The sequence below is a fragment of the Balaenoptera ricei genome, chromosome 18, assembly GCF_028023285.1.
Source record: "Balaenoptera ricei isolate mBalRic1 chromosome 18, mBalRic1.hap2, whole genome shotgun sequence".
Classification (NCBI taxonomy): Eukaryota; Metazoa; Chordata; class Mammalia; order Artiodactyla; family Balaenopteridae; genus Balaenoptera; species Balaenoptera ricei.
Genome location: NC_082656.1, coordinates 4,106,342 through 4,123,828, shown reverse-complemented (window position 1 = coordinate 4,123,828; position 17,487 = coordinate 4,106,342). Strand labels below are relative to the sequence as shown.

Genomic DNA, 17,487 nt, shown 5'->3' with positions numbered 1-17,487 from the left:
CTTTTTTTCTAGATCTTTGCCAGCATTTGGTGTTACTGCTATTTGTTTTTTTAGCCATTCTGATAGCTGTGTAGTAAGATCTCACTGCAGTTTTAAATTACATTTTGCTAGCGGCTAATGATGTTGAACATCTTTTCATGTACTTATTTGCTCTTTGCATATCTTCTTCAGTGAAATGTCTCTTCATATCTTTTGTCATTTCTAACTGGATTGTTAGTTTTTTTCACTGTTAACTTTTGAGAGTTCTCCACATATTCTAGATATTAGTCCTGTGTCAGAAAGAAGTTTGCAAATATTTTCTCCCAGCCTGTATCTTGTCATGTTGTGTTTTCATGGTATAATTTTAGCTGTAGGATTTTTGTAGATGCCCTTCATCAAGGTGAGGAAGTTCCCCGCTTTTCCTAGAATGCTGAGAGTTTTTTTGTTTTGTTTTGTTTTTTTAACCTCTTTATTAGAGTATAATTGCTTTACAATGGTGTGTTAGTTTCTGCTTTATAACAAAGTGAATCAGTTATACATATGTCCCCATATCTCTTCCCTCTTGCATCTCCCTCCCTCCCACCCTACCTATCCCACCCCTCTACGTGGTCACAAGCACCGAGCTGATCTCCCTGTGCTATGCGGCTGCTTCCCACTAGCTATCTATTTTACGTTTGGTAGTGTATATATGTCCATGCCACTCTCTCACTTTGTCCCAGCTTACCCTTCCCCCTCCCTGTATCCTCAAGTCCATTCTCTAGTAGGCCTGCATCTTTATTCCCATCTTGCCCCTAGGTTCTTCTGACCTTTTTTTTTTTTTTTAAGATTCCATATATATGTGTTAGCAATACGGTATTTGTTTTTCTCTTTCTGACTTCACTCTGTATGACAGTCTCTAGGTCCATCCACCTCACTACAAATAACTCAGTTTCATTCCTTTTTATGGCTGAGTAATATTCCATTGTATATATGTGCCACATCTTCTTTACCCATTCATCTGTCGATGGACATTCAGGTTGCTTCCATGTCCTGGCTATTGTAAATAAAGCTGCAATGAATATTTTGGTACATGACTCTTGAGATAATGAGTACATGCTGAGAGTCATATGGATATGGGCTCAAATCCCATCTCTGCCACTTACTAGTTGTGTGATTTGAGTGAATAATTTAACCTCTCTGAGCCTTAGTTTCCACAATTTTTAAATCTAGATAACAATTCTTAAATCTAGATAAAAGTAGTAATAATACCTATTTTATCATATTGCCATGAGGATTAAATATGATAACACATTTAAAGTAACAGCACAGTGCCGTGTATATGGTAAGTGCCCAGTATATGCTTGCTATTAAATTGAAACACTGTGATAGGGAAAGGATATTTGTGGTAACTGTGCCCGTAGAAGACATACAATAAACCCTTGTTACTTGATTTGAGATTAGTTGCAAGTGTCCTTTTGCAAGAAATTCATATTTTGGAATAAATAGGTATGCCAGTAATAAACAAAGTATATCAATATTTTAAATGTCAGTAATATGTGATACCTGAAGTTCATAATTTATGAAAGAATAATTGTATGGGCCTCCTCAGTAGTCACTTCCCCACAGTTCTGCCAGCTGAGGTGTACATCCTCTTGCCACTATTTAAAATATACGGGTATCTTTAGGTCAACCCTGACCCGGTTCACATGGCTTCCTTCTCTTTCAGCTTTGGTTCGCCTTTGTTAATGGATTTTCTGGGCAGATTTTATTTGAACGTTGGTGCATCGGCTTGTACACCGTGGTAAGCCTTCTCCATCTCTCTCTGATGGCATGCAGAGCTGCGCTGTTTGTGTCTGGGAAGTGTATCTACGTCCCTCATCTGCATGCATGGCGGGCAGCACAAATACATACTTAGGGCCTTGTTGCTGCCACACATCCTGCAGGAGCCTAAACTCTTCACATGTGTTTTCAATCATAGCAGATCATTCTAGAGTAACTACATGACATTTGTACCCAATGTACGTTGATAATATAATCAAAATCTCTTTAAATCTGCTTGTACAATGTTTTCTTATTTTTAAAATTAATTTATTTATTTATTTATTTTTGGCTGCGTTGGGTCTTTGTTGCTGTGTGCAGGCTTCTCATTGCAGTGGCTTCTCTTGTTGCGGAGCGCGGGCTCTAGGCACGTGGGCTCAGTAGTTGTGGTGCACGGGCTTAGTTGCTCCGCGGCATGTGGGATCTTCCCAGACCAGGGATCAAACCCGTGTCCCCTGAATTGGCAGGCAGATTCTTAACCACTGCGCCGCCAGGGAAGTCCCTGTTTTCATATTTTTAAGCCAAGTAAAAACTGCTGAACTCTACCTAAACCCGTTGCATTTAATATATATAATTTAGAGTTATCTATCTTTGTGTCTATACGTGTATGTGTATATGTTTATAGTGTAATTCCATGTCTTTTTAAGCCTCTTGGTAGAAAATTTGTACTTGTGGAATATCACACTGTGTTTGTACTAAATGATTAATTTTTATATCAAGCCTATCGTAAATACTATTTTCCATTTTAATGGAATTTTCTAACAATAAATAATCCCATACCATTACTTGAGTTATTCTGAATTCAAAAACTAGATGGAGGGACTTTCCTGGTAGCACAGCGGTTAAGAATCTGCCTGCCAATGCAGGGGACACGGGTTCAAGCCCTGGTCCGGGAGGATCCCACATGCTGTGAGGCAGCTAAGCCCATGCGCCACAACTACTGAAGCCCACGTGCCTAGATCCTGTGTTCCACAAGAGAAGCCACCGCAATGAGAAGCCCGCGCACCACACCGAAGAGTAGCCCCTGCTCGCTGCAACTAGAGAAAAGCCCGCATGCAGCATTGAAGACCCAACGCAGCCAAAAATAAATAAAACTTAAAAAAAAAAAACAACTAGATGGAAATTAAATAGTAAGGCTAACTGGCTTATTACCCACATCACCTTTTCATTTTTGTTTTGTTTTACTTTTTTTGTATTATTATTCCACCTAAGGGTTAGAAGTTAGGAAACCTGGCATAAAAATTAGGTTCCCAGCAAGCATATCATGACCTCTCTCCTGCACTGCATTATCGCAATCACATTATACTTTGCATGCTCTGTGCCCTAACTCCTAAAAGTCTGTCTTCTAGGATCTTAAATTCCAAAACAGACAACACAGACAGAAGTCACCGAATAGAAGTCATTGGGTGCCCAATAATACAAAAATGTCTAGGGCTATGAATATTTACAGTCGTGTGTGTGCCAATGCCGGCGTGTATTTGGCTAGAGCACTGTACCAGGGAAGCTGAGGTCCTAGGTAAAGTTGTCTCTGCCAGGCTCTTGGTCACAGAGGACAATACTCATAAACTTTCTTTGAAGTTTCATTAGAGACAGGAGTAGGGAGTGGCAGTGTCTCTCTTCTGGGTTAGAAAAATCACTATGAATGTATTAGCCACAGCTATTGATCAGTGGAATCTTATTTTTTTTAATAAAGGAAAACATAGATGCTGGCATTTTTATAAGCAGCAAATGGGACTACAGTGGGAAACACATAATTAGGGACAATTGAGGATAAAATACAATGATATGCTTATTAAATATATATTGACATACTAAATCTCATCCCATTACAAGTATATTTTACAGATGAAAAAAAAAATGAGGACCAGGACATTTCAAATAGTTACTGGCAATGCCAGAGATAGACTCTGTCTACTTATTTGATAACTAAATTTGAATGAGTTGTCACACTACTTCTAGAGGTTATACATTATTTCTGCTACACTGCTCATGCATGACTAACTGCTATCAGAATTACCCTCCTACGAGAAAAAAACTAGAATACCAGAAAAATACCAGTTTTCAGGCATTAGACACTAGGCTGCTCATTGCTGTGATCTCTGAGAGCAGGCCTATTTTTAGGCCACAGTGAAGAAAGATGGGCCCAAAAGAAAGCCCACCTGTCTTACTGAATTGAAGATACAGACGTTGGAATTCAGTGGGCCAAGAGGGCTAGAATTTGCCAGATAGAGTATCAGAGACAGACAAATTGTACTGAGAGATGGAGAGAGAGAAAAAGAGGTGCAGACACAGAGAAATATAGAGACAGAGTGTTTCTGGAAGTCTGTGGAGAGCCCCCTTGAGCCTTTGGCTGATGATTTATCTGTATGTGCATGAGGAAAGTCTGCCCAAAGCTAAGGAAAAAACCACCAGAAAGCAGTAAGCTAGACTCCTGGAGCTCATTCAGGGCTGGGAACAGTTTGTATTCCTATCAGCCAGTTTGGGGAGACTTACTACACAGGATATTGGGGAAATTCCTTAAATTAGTCACACTTTTAAAAATAAGGATGAATTAATCCCATGATAAACACTATTCTGGACCCATCATAACGAGACTTAAAAGCACGCCTCAAAAGTATTAAACTGATTTGCAAGTCACTTACCTGCATGTTAGAACACAAGCAAACAATTCTTTTTTAATTTTTAATTTTAAAAAATTGAATAAAGATTCTTTAAATTCTATAGTGCTTTACAATTTTCAAAAGTTTCACACACATGATTTCACAAAATCCAATAATAACCCCTTTATTCCCTACTCCCATATTGCCCCTACCCACTTCCCTCTCCCCACTGGTAAATACTAGTTTGTTCTCTATATCTGTGAGTCTGCTTCTTTTTTGTTCTATTCACTAGTTTGTTGTATTTTTCAGATTTCACATATAAGTGATATCATACAGTATCTGTCTTTTTCTGTCTGACTTATTTCACTTAGCATGATGCCCTCCAAGTCCATCCATGTTGCTGCAAATGGCAAAATTTCATTCTTTTTATGGCTGAGTAGTATTCCATTGTGTGTGTGTGTGTGTGTGTGTGTGTGTGTATAATCAAATATATGTGTATACATATATTGGGTTGGCCAAAAAGTTCATTCGGTTTTAAGTAAAAAGATACATTTTTCATTTTCACCAAGAACCTTATTGAATAACATATTCATTAACCAAATGAACTTTTTGGCCAACCCAATATATATATATACCACATCTTCTTTATTCATTCATCTGTTGATGGACACTTAGGTTGCTTCCATGCTTTGGCAATTGTTAATAATGCTGCTATGAACATTGGGGTGCATGTAATAACTGCAGTACGTTATCAAAGCGAGGAAAATGACATTGCACAATACAATCTCAAATACAGACTGAAAGCTCTTTTTAATAGAGTCTTGTTTCCTATGTAGATTTTCCACGTCACTGCCACCTATTACTCTGGGAATCTTTGAACAGTGTTGCAGTCAGGAGAGCCTGCTTAGGTATCCACAACTCTACACAATTTCTCAGACAGGTGATATTTTCAATATAAAGGTAAGCAGAAGATTATTGCAGGTCTTTCATCTCAACTTCCCTCCAAAAGGTACTTTTGTCCCTTCCCTTTCTGCTGCTTTAGGAAAAATAATCAAAAAACACAAGGAATGCAGCCCTATGCCATGTTTTTATGTACTCTACCCAACATTCCATGAATCCTGAGGTTTTCCAATTTGGTAGTAGCTTTGTTTTTGAACCAGTTTCTTACATTCTTTCCTAAAATCTGCTTTACTCCAGGAAATTTGAGTCACAGGCCAAATATGTTTTTTCCACATTCTCTTCTTCTCTAGTCCTTTATCTGTTAGTCTTCCTGGCAAGCATGAAAAAAAAAAAAAAAGCTGGTATATTTAGAATTGAATGAACAAAGACTTGTTTTTGTTATTGTTCTATCATTTCCCAACCAATGTGCACCCTTGTTTGATTGATCCCATAGATTTTATATTGAGATTTCCTTTAAGAAAATTGTGCAGGCATACCTTGTTTTATTGCACTTTGTAGATACTGTGTTTCTTACAAATTGAAGGTTTGTGGCAACCCTGCATTGTCAGATGATGGTTAGCATTTTAATTAATGTGTGTACATTGTTTTTTTTAGACATAATGCTATTGTACACTTAATAGACTAAGTATAGTGTAAACATAACTTTTATATGTACTGGGAAACTAAAAAGTTCATGTGACTCACTTTATTGCAATATTTGCTTTATTGTGGTGGTCTGGAACCAAACCTGCAGTATCTCTGAGGTATGCCTGTATATGGGGTATTAAAAATTATTTCAACCAGAGTCAGGGTGTAGATGTAAAGGTACAGAGTGTATCATGTAAAATCTGGTATTAAATTATATTTAAAGTACTATAATTTAAAGATTGAAAGTATTTTTATTATTTCTTTAAAAAATTCCTTCTGGTTCTCTTTTGCTGGATAATTTAAGTCTTTATATGTTTTTATAATAAATATACTATCTTTGAGTTCTACACATTTATATTTAATAAATTTGTTTTTCAAATAATATCATACTGTAATTTCACAGTCACTTCTTTTAAGAGGAGAATAAAGAAATAGAAAATTTCAGTCTCCAGGAAGACATTTTAGCTTTGTAACTGTTTCACCCAGCAAATATACTTTATAATGTCACATATTTTTAGATTTAGACCAGGGTACTATCTTGACTTTCTTGCTTTTTTTCTTTTAGGTGCTTTGGATTCAATGTATAAATGCTTTGGTCCATTCCTTCATTCTCTTCTGGTTGCCCACAAAAATGCTGGAACATGGTAATAGCTTCATTGTTTCAAATATTCAGCAAAGAACATGTTATTCTCAACGTGGGGGGGTGTGTGTCAATGTTTCTGTGTGTGTGTGTGTCTCTACAGAAAGAACTGAAGAACGAAAATGGGATTAAAAATATATTTAGATATGTATTCACCTAAATCTAATAGTAGAGTGTAGTTTGAACATTTAACAGATGGCCTTTAGAGACCATTCTCTTTGCCTCTGACATGTATAAATTGGAATTAGTGCTTTTATTGTTAATTTTTAATAAATATTTGAGATACTATGTGCTTTGTGATAGAAAGCACAACAGTTCTAATGGGTCATAGATTCCCTCTGTTAGTTTGAAATTTATGTCTACTTTATGTATTGTTTTCATTTCTCAAACTGTATGCTTCAATTTAAACTGTAGCACTAGTCCAACAAGATTATATAGAAATTTAACCTTCTATTTCATTATTGGACTAAGTCTCCTTTTCCTGACCTACAATTTTCAAAATAACATTATATGTGAAGTTTTTTGCCAAACTAGTTTGTGTATAGTCCATCCAGAAGTAGGAGATACATTTATCAAGTATGTTACTGGTGTGTAATGCACTCATAGCCACAAATTAAGATGTGAAATATAATTATTTTCCTTTAACCAGCTTTAATTTTTATTGGATATTATTAGCAACATGTCCTAATCTTGGACATCTTTTTTTAGTTGAGTTTTGGTTGTGTGTGTTTATGTTCATTTGTATTTAAAGGAGTAAATCTGCCATTATATTGCAAAAGGCTTTCCTTTTAAAACAAATGGGCAGGGCTTCCCTGGTGGCTCAGTGGTTGAGAATCCGCCTGCCAATGCAGGAGACACGGGTTCCAGCCCTGGTCCAGGAAGATCCCACATGCCGCAGAGCAACTAAGCCCGTGAGCCACAACTACTGAGCCTGTGTGCTAGAGCCTGTGAGCCACAACTACTGAAGCCTGCGTGCCACAACTACTGAAGCCCAAGCACCTAGAGCCTGTGCTCCTCAACAAGAGAAGCCACAGCAATGAGAAGCCCGCGCAGCACAACGAAGAGTAGCCCCTGCTCACCGCAACTAGAGAAAGCCTGTGCACAGCAACGAAGACCCAATGCAACCAAAAATAAATTAATTAATTAACTAATTTTAAAAAAACAACAACAAATAGGCAAATTTTCAAATGATAACAACTAATATAGCAAAGTCACACATTTACAAAGAGTCAGTTCCACTTCCAGAATGGCAGTGTCAGGAGCTCCTTGGATGTGCTCCTCATCCCCCAAAACACAAAGCTGCAAAACTATAAAAACACAACACTGTAAATTCTCTGAAAATTATCCAAAAGACAAGGAAGAAACATTTATTCATCAATCTACTAAAACTCAGTAAGAACATCAAGAATCTGTGGCATTTGAGCCATGACCCACTCCTTCCCTGCCCCATCATAGCCTGGCTGGATGGAAGCTCCACTTCAGGCAGGGGTGGGCAGGAATATGGTACTACTGCTGCCCTCGGTTCTCAATCAAGGGTTACCATCTCACAGGAAGGGCAGGCCACTAGCATTTCTCATCCCTTCCAACTCTGGATTGAAGAGGCAGGATTTCTGAAGGGTGTGGCCAGGAAGCTAGAGCTCCATTTTTCCAGCCAACTTATATTCATAGGACAGAGTTTCAACCCTATGCATGACAGGCCAAGAGTACTGGGGCCCTGGTCACTCTCACCACAACTCACTTGTAGGGCAGAGAATCTCCAAGAGATTTCTGGGAGAATCAAGCCAAGAAGACTAGTGGCCTTGTGCTAGACCACTAGCACAACAGCACTGGGTCTGGGACTTCCCTGGTGGTGCCATGGTTAAGAATCTGCCTGCCATTTCAGGGGACACGGGCTCGATCCCTGGTCTGGGAGGATCCCACATGCCACGGAGCAACTAAGCCTCTGCACCACAACTACTGAGCCTGTGCTCTAGAGCCTGTGAGCCACAACTACTGAGTGCACGCCCCTAGAGCCCGTGGTCTGCAAGAGAAGCCACCACAATGAGAAGCGCACGCACTGCAATGAAGAGTAGACCCTGCTCGCCACAGCTCGAGAAAGCCCACATGCAGCAATGAAGACCCAGTGCAGCCAAAAATAAATCAAAAAAAAAAAAAAAAAAGAGTACTGGGTCTAAGGTTTTGCCTATTATGAGAGGAAAAAGAGCTCCAAAGCTCTTCTCCAAAGAAAATGACGTTATTAGAAACAGTGGGGGGAAGTTCAAATCTAAGGATACTCTCAAAAACAATAACCCTTCTTCATTAAGAGCAACAAGTTAATCATAGGCCAACTAATTTACCAGAGAGAACCAGGGAAAGAGACAGACAGAAAGAGCCCTCCTGAGATGAGAACAAACCTCAAAGACTGGTCTCAAAACTGTCTCTGCCTGAATTTAACTGGATCAGACTGATGTGCAATTTATGCCCCAGGGTATCATTAAAAGCAATAGAGCAATCTGCCAATAATTATTGGAGCCTAACACCTGGTGTAATGTCAAGAGTCAGCTTAACAGAGAAATCAGGGGGAAAGACAGTCAAGAAAGTCCTGCTGTGGACTTCCCTGGTGGTCCAGTGGTTAAGAGTCTGCCTGCCAATGCAGGGGACATGGGTTCCATCCCTGGTCTGGGAAGATCCCACATGCTGTGGAGCAACTAAGCCCGTGTGCCACAACTACTGAGCCTGCATGCTCTAGAGCCCTCATGCTGCAACTACTGAGCCTGCATGCTGCAACTACTGAAGCCTGTGCACTCTAGAGCCCCTGCTCCACAACAAGAGAAGCCACCGCAATGAGAGGCCCACACACTGCAATGAAGAGTAGCCCCTGCTTGCCACAACTAGAGAAAGCCTGCACGCAGCTACGAAGACCCAGCACAACCAAAAATAAATAAATAAATAATAATTTTAAAAAAAGAGAGTCCCACTAAAATCAAGGCAACTGTGTGGTTGCTCAAGGCTGCACTTTCCAAGGAGCAACACTGAGGTCTCACACTATGGGGGAAATAGATTTCACTAAAAAAGCGTAGCCAAATCATGAAACAAATAAAAATGCTTCAACAATAAGTACAAGCCTTAAAGGAGGTGGAGAGGAAACAGTATTCAGAGCAGCTATAACATATTATGTAAAATGTCTAGTTTTTAACTACAGAAAAAAAAGAAAAATGAAACATGCAAAGAAACAGAACTGTGTGACCCTTACACGGGAGAAAAAAGCAGGCAACAGAAACTGCCTGTGAGAGGGCCCAGATGTCAGACTTCACAAAGAGTTTGAAGTAGCTGTTATAAATATGTCCAAAGAACTAAAAGAAACCATGCTTGAAGGTATGAAGGCAATGGCACATCAAATAGAGATTATCAATAAAGAGATAGGAATTATAATAAAGAACCAAATGAAAATCCTGGAGTTAAAAAGTACCAAAGTGAAAAATGTGTTAAAGAGGCTCAGCAGTAGATTTGAACTGGAAGAAAAAAGGGTAGCAAACTTGAAGTTAGATCAATAGAGAATACGTAATTTGAAGACCAGAGAAAAAAATAGAGTGAAGAAAATTTAACAGAGCCTCAGAGAATGTGAGAATCCTTTAAACACACCAACATAAGCACAATGGGAGTACCAGAACTAGAGGAGAAAAACAGTGAAGCAGAAAAAAATTCAAGGAAATAATAGCTGAAGAGTGTCAAATTAGCTGAGAAACATTAAGCCACACATCCAAGAAACCCAATTAACTCCAAGTGAGATAAATACTAAGAGATTCACACCCAGACACACTGAAGCAAAAATGTTGAAAGCCAAAAACGATGGAAAAATGTTGAAAGCAGCAAAAGAAAAATGACTCATCCATACAAAGGAACTCCAATGAGAATAACAGATGATTTCTTTTTGGAAAAGATGGAGGCCAGAATATAGTGGGATGACACAAAGGCCGAAAGAAAAAAAAAGAAAACACCTGTCAGCCAAGAATCTTAGCTCAGTAAAATAATCTTTCAAAAATGAAGGCAAAATAAAGATATTACCAGATAAACAGAAAAATGAGAGAATTTGATGCTAGAATACACACCTTTATAAGAGATACTAAAGGAGGTTCTTCAGGTTAAAAGCAAGTAAACCCAGACAAAAATTTGAGTCCATCAAAACCACAAAGAGCACTGGTAGAAGAAATGATGTATTTATACATGACAGTGTAAATGAATACTTTGTCTTCTGTCTTTTCATACCTGATTTTAAAAGCAATTTAATAAAACAATATAGATGCAAAATCTTCAACAAAATATCAACATGCCAAATTTAGCAATACATAAAAGGATTATAAACAATAACCAAGTGGGATTTATCCCAAGAATGCAAGGTTGGCTTACCATCCTAAAATAAACTGATGTAATACGTCATAGCAATAGAGTAAAGGACAGAAATGACATGATCAGCTCAGTAGATTCAGAAAAAGAATTTGACAAAAGCCAATACTCCTTCGTGATGAAAACTCTCAACAAACTAGGAATAAAATGGAGCTTCCTCAACCTGATCAAGGACATCTACAAAAAACCCATAGTTAACATTATGCTTAGTGGTGAAAGACTGAATGCTCTCCCCCTAAAATCAAGAACAAGACAAAGATATTATTTCTAACATTTCTATGCATCATTGTGCTGGAAATTCTAGCTAGTACAACTGGGCAAGAAAATACAGTAATTGTCATAACAGGTTAGGAAGGAAGAAGTAAAATGATCTCTCTTTGCATATGACATTTTATAAATATATATATACTAGAGAGTCTACTAAAAAACCATTAGAACTAATTAATTAAAAAGTGTCAGGATACAAGATCAGTATACACAAAAATCTATTTTATTTCTATAAAATAAAAATAAGAAAACTGAAGGTGAGATTAAGAAAACAACTCTACTTACAGTTGCATCAAAATGAATAAAATACGTATGAATAAATTTAACAAAAGAAGTGTAAAATTCATACTTTGAAAATTACAACACATTGTTGAAAGAAATTAAAGAAGGCTTAAGTGAATGTAAAGACATCCCATGTTTAAGAATTAGAAGACAATATTGTTAAACTGGCAATACTCCTCAAATCAGTTTAAAGGTCCAATGCAATTCTTCTCTAAGTCCCAGCTGACTTCTTTGCAGAGATGTACAAGCTGATTCTAAAATTGATATGGAAATGCAAGGGATCCAGAATAGCCAAAACCTTGTCAAAGAAGAACAAAGTTGGAAGACTCACACTTCTTGATTTCAAAACTTACTGCATAGTTACAGTAAGACAGTGGTACTGGCATAAAGATAGAAATACATAGCTAAATGAATAAAATTGAGAAAGAAGCCTTCAAATTTATGATTAATTGATATTTACAAGGGTGCCAATGCCATTAACTGGGAGGCAGGGAAGAACAGTCTTTTCAACAAATGCTTCTGAGACAACTGGATATCCATGTGCAAAAGAGTGAATTTGGGCTCCTACCTCACATCAGACTCACAGATGAAGTCAAAATGGATCATAGAACTAAATGTAAGAGCAAATAAACCTCTTAGAAGAAAGTATTGCATTAAATTTTTCTGACCTGGGTTAGGCAAAGACTTCTTGGATACAACACCAAAAATAGAAGCAACACAAGAATAAATAACTAAATCTTACTTCATCAAAATAAAAAACTTTTGTGCATCAAAAGATACCATCAAGAAAATGAAAATATTGAATACAAACCACAGAATGGAGCAAAGCATTTGCAAGTTATGAATAACAAAGGATTTGTATCCAGAGTATGTAGAGAACATTTACAACTCAACAAAAAAAGACTATGACCCAATTTTTTAAAATGTGCAAAGGATTTTAATAGACATTTCTCCAAAAAGATATACAAATAACTAATAAACATATGCTCAACATCATTAATATTTAAACAAAAGCAAATTAAAATGACGAGATACTACTTCACACACATTAAGATGGCTCAAATCAAAATGACAGATATCAACAAGCATTGACAAGGAAGTGGGGAAATTGGAACCCTCGTGCACTGCTGACCGGAATGTAACATGGTGTAGCTGCTTTGGGAAACAGTCTGGCATTTCCTTTAATGGTTAAGTATAGAGTTACCATATGATCCAGGAATCCCACTCCTAGGTATATGTCCAAGGGAAATGAAAATCTATGTCCACACAAAAACTTATAAACCAGTGTTCATAGCAGCATTATTCATAGTAGCCCAAGTGCTCATTATCAATGAATGGGTAAATAAAATGTGCTATATCCATATAATGGAATAGTGTTTGTTAATAGAAAGAAATAAAGTACTGATTGTGCTACAACAGTGACACATCTTGAAAACATTATACTAAGTAAGAGAATCCAGTCACAAGGAGCATATATTGTGTGAGTCCATTTATATGAAATGTCCAGAACAGACAAATATATAGGAATAGAAAGTAGATTAGTGGTTGCCTAGAGCTGGGAGAATGAAGGGACTGGGAGGGGACACCTAAGGGGTCCAGGGTTTCTTTTTGAGGGTAATGAAAGTGTTCTAAAATTGATTATGGTGATAGTTAACACAACTCTGTCAAAATACTAAAAGCCATTGAGTTGTACATTTTAAATGTGTGGATTGTATGATATGTAAATTATATCTCAATAAAGCTGTTTTTAAAAGTTAATGAAATATAAATGGCAAAAAATATAAGAAAGATACACAACATCTCAGTAATCAGGCAATGAGAAGACATCTAATGCCACCATACTGGCAAAGTTCATATACCTGATAATATCTGTGGAGTGACCAGGTGTCCCATCCACTGCATACAGTTTTATGTCAGTTTTGTAGAAGTTATAATAAGCATATATATTGTTTTGGGATACATACCTATTTGCTAAAATTATAAAATAAAGCATGAGAATGATTAACACACACATTTTTTAAAAAAGGTAATGAAGACAACTTTGTAATATACCAAGTAGTACAGAGAAAAGAAGGCTCAACATACAATAAGTAGAATATATTTGGGAATCATAAATTATCTTCAAAATATATAAAGGAATATAAACGGTTGTGGTGAGAATGGGTCCAAATCCAGAACCAGAAATACCACGATTTTATTGAATTTTATTATTTTGCAGAAGTTATCGTTAAATGACAAGCGTTCAGTCAGCTAATTCTTTATAAAAATGTTCATTTTTTATTCTTTTTTCCTTAAGATTCAAAAATCTTAGTCTTCTTTTAAAAATATTCATTTTTTTCCCTTAAGATTAAAAAATTTCTTTAAAAAATATTTAAAATATTTCAGTCTTCCCTCAACACACCACACACACAGAAAACACCCTCAGATTCTCTATAAGGAATAAACAATTACTGATTATTTGTGCTTCCTGGGTGGGAAGGAGGACTAATGGATAAAATGCTCTTTGCAAATTTCCTTAAAAGTTTATGGGACTGAATTCTTTATCCACATCACCTGGTGTGTTGTTTTGGCACTAATAATACATATTTAAATTTAATTTAAAGATGCTTTGTACATAATAGGCAAGCAAACAACTTAAACACAAAATATCATTCATCACCATGAAGTTATATGACATGAGGACCTGGGTTTCCAGGCTCCTACTTGTAAATCCAGCCTGAATGCCAACCCTAACTGACCAGGTGTACATAATCTACGTGGTGGTCTTTCCTATGTTTCAACTTGCATCACATGAAACCTATTACTGTTAAGACCCTGAAAATAAGAGTTACATAGGATCATCATCTCCATATCATTTTCTACTAGTGTTTCCAAACTTGTCTGTACACTAGAATCACCAAGAGATTTTTTAAATTCCAAAGCCTGGGCCACACCCCAAACCAACTGAACCACAATCACTGTGGTTAAGCTACAGGCATCAGTAAGTAGTTTATGAAGTTCTTCTGAAGATTCCAGTGGGCAGACAAGTTTGGGAATTGGCTCTAGTACAAGTGCTAAAGAAAAGGAGAAACAGGCAAAGAATGATGATTGTCAGTATTTAAAAAATATGCATTTAAAAAAAGATTTTAACATGCCTTATATTCTATAGTATTAATTATATTTCTGGTGATTGACAGCTAGTGAAAATATTATATTCTAAAAGGCCATTTAAAAATTATTTGGAATTTGGGATGCCTTTCTCCCTCTTAATTATAACTGTGTCACTGACCCACTCAGAGACCATTGCTTTTTAGCCTCTTCAGGCTCTCAGAGAATGAGGTGGTCAGGTGCAAGCTGCAGCTGAGTATCTCCAGTAGCTGTGCTAGTAAAGGCTCTCAGGGCAGGAAGGTAGGAAGGCAGGATGGGGGATGGGGCATAGGGGAGAGTCAAGATCTGGGCATGAGATTCCTCACAGAAAGGTCTTGGAAAGATTTTGGTGCCAAAGAAGCCAAATCATGGGGAGGCCATTTACAATTTGGATATATATAAATCAGGGACTGTAATTTTAAATGTATAATATAATTAACTGTTTCGTATCAAATAATCTTAAATTAGAAGTTTAATATGAATAAGTTCAGCCCAAAAGTTTTATGGTATATCACTTATCGTTTATGACCTCACTAAAATATTATATACTATCTCTTTGAGTTTATTTTGCATTTTTCTGATGACTAATGACACAGAGTCTCTCTTTGTGTGGTTGTTTGCCATATGTATACCTTCTTTTTCTTTTTAATTTATTTATTTATTTACATATGGCTGTGTTGGGTCTTCGTCTCTGTGCGAGGGCTTTCTACAGTTGTGGCAAGTGGAGGCCACTCTTCATCGCGGTGCGCGGGCCTCTCACCATAGCGGCCTCTCTTGCTGCAGAGCACAGGCTCCAGACGCGCAGGCTCAGTAATTATGGCTCACGGGCCCAGTTGCTCCGCGGCATGTGGGATCTTCCCAGACCAGGGCTCGAACCCGTGTCCCCTGCATTGGCAGGCAGATTCTCAACCACTGCGCCACCAGGGAAGCCCCCTGTATACCTTCTTTGAGGAAGTTTATTTTCAAACACTTGGTATTTTTTTTTTTTTTTCACGTTCTTTCTTTCTTTATTTATTTATTTATGACTGTGTTGGGTCTTAGTTTCTGTGCGAGGGCTTTCTCCAGTTGCGGCAAGCGGGGGCCACTCACTATTGCGGCCTCTCTTGTTGCGGAGCACAGGCTCCAGACGCGCAGGCTAAGTAGTTGTGGCTCACGGGCCTAGTTGCTCCGTGGCATATGGGATCTTCCCAGACCAGGGCTCGAACCCATGTCCCCTGCATTGGCAGGCAGACTCCCAACCACTGCGCCACCAGGGAAGCCCTCTTTTTAAGTTTTATGTTTAGTTTTCTGATCTGCTTTGAGTTAATTTTTGTTTATGGTGTGTTGTACAGGTTGACATTCATTTCTTGCGTATGGATCTCTAGTTGTTCCAGTATCTTTTGTTGAAAAGATTATGCTTTTCCCATAGAATTACCTTGGCAACTTTGTAAAAAAAAAAAATCCATTGAAGTTATATGTATGGGTTTATATCTGGAATCTCTATTCTGTCTCATTGATCTATACATCTATAGACCATATTGTTTTGATTACTGTACTTCATTTTTAAATCTTTCACCATGTGGTATATCCTCTCTGAAAAAGTTTTGTCTATTCTAGATCCTTTGAATTTTAATATAAAATTTTAAATCAGCTGTTCAAATTCTAATAAAAATGCTGGGATTTGGGTTGGGGGTGTATTTAATTGTAGATTAATTTGAAGAGAATTGGAGAATTGACATTTTAGCATTATCGAGTCTTCCAGTCCATGAATATATTTCTCCAATTATTTAGGTTTCCTTAATTTCTCGCAAGAATGTTTTGTAGTTTCTGATATACAGTCTTTTTACCTCTCTTACCAAATTTATCTCTCAATATTCAAGTTTTGAATGGTATTTAAAAATTCAATAATGGTATTTCTTAAAAAATTTTTTTAAATTTATTGTTTGGCCACGCCGTGTGGCACGTGGGATCTTAGTTCCCCGACCAGGGATCGAACGCGCACCCCCTGCAGTGTAGGCACTCAGTCTTAACCCCTGGACTGCCAGGGAAGTCCCAAGGATGGTATTTTAAAATTTCTTTTTCCAATCTGTCATCGTTACCATTTAAAAATTTTTTAAATTTATTTATTTGGCCTTGCCGCATGACATGCGTGCTCTTGAATCGAGCCCACGCGCACTGCAGTGGAAGCAGGGAGTCTTAACCACTGGACCGCCAGGGAAGTTACTGTTACTGTTTTCAAGTACAATTTTTATAATTACCTTATAGCTTGTGACTTGCTAAATTCACTAATCATTCTCGTAGCTATTTTTTTCTTTATTAGGATTTTCTCTATATACAACCATGTTGTCTGTGAATAGAGACGTCTGCTTCTTCCTCATGTATTTTTATTGCATTAATGCACGGGCTGGGCCATGCAGTACAGTTTTATTTATTTATTATTATTATTTATTTTATTTATTTATTTTTTGGCTGTGTTGGGTCTTGGTTGCTGTGCGCGGGCTTTCTCTAGTTGCAGCGAGCGGGGACTACTCTTCATTGCGGTGCGCGGGCTTCTCATTGCGGTGGCTTCTCTTGTTGCAGAGCACAGGCTCTAGGCGCGTGGGCTTCAGTAGTTGTGGCACGCGGGCTCAGTAGTTGTGGCGCGCAGGCTCTAGAGCGCAGGCTCAGTAGTTGTGATGCATGGGCTTTGTTGCTCCGCGGCACATGGGATCTTCCCGGACCAGGGCTCGAACCTGTGTCTCCTGCATTGGCAGGCGGATTTTTAACCACTGCGCCACCAGGGAAGCCCCAGTTTTATTTATTTTTATTTTTTAAATTATTTTTGGCTGCGTTGGGTCTTCGTTGCTG

At 37.7% G+C, this 17,487-nt stretch overlaps 1 protein-coding gene across 1 annotated transcript in view; it reads left to right on the top strand.

The window, feature by feature from the left end:
* Nucleotides 1–17,487, top strand: part of LOC132352711 (phospholipid-transporting ATPase IB-like) — a 71,710-nt gene that overhangs the window by 51,871 nt on the left and 2,352 nt on the right. Inside the window, 3 exon segments of the mRNA XM_059903399.1 lie at nt 1,685–1,759; nt 5,213–5,336; nt 6,529–6,607. Coding sequence (XP_059759382.1) covers nt 1,685–1,759; nt 5,213–5,254 — 117 coding nt within the window. The 3' untranslated portion in view covers nt 5,255–5,336; nt 6,529–6,607.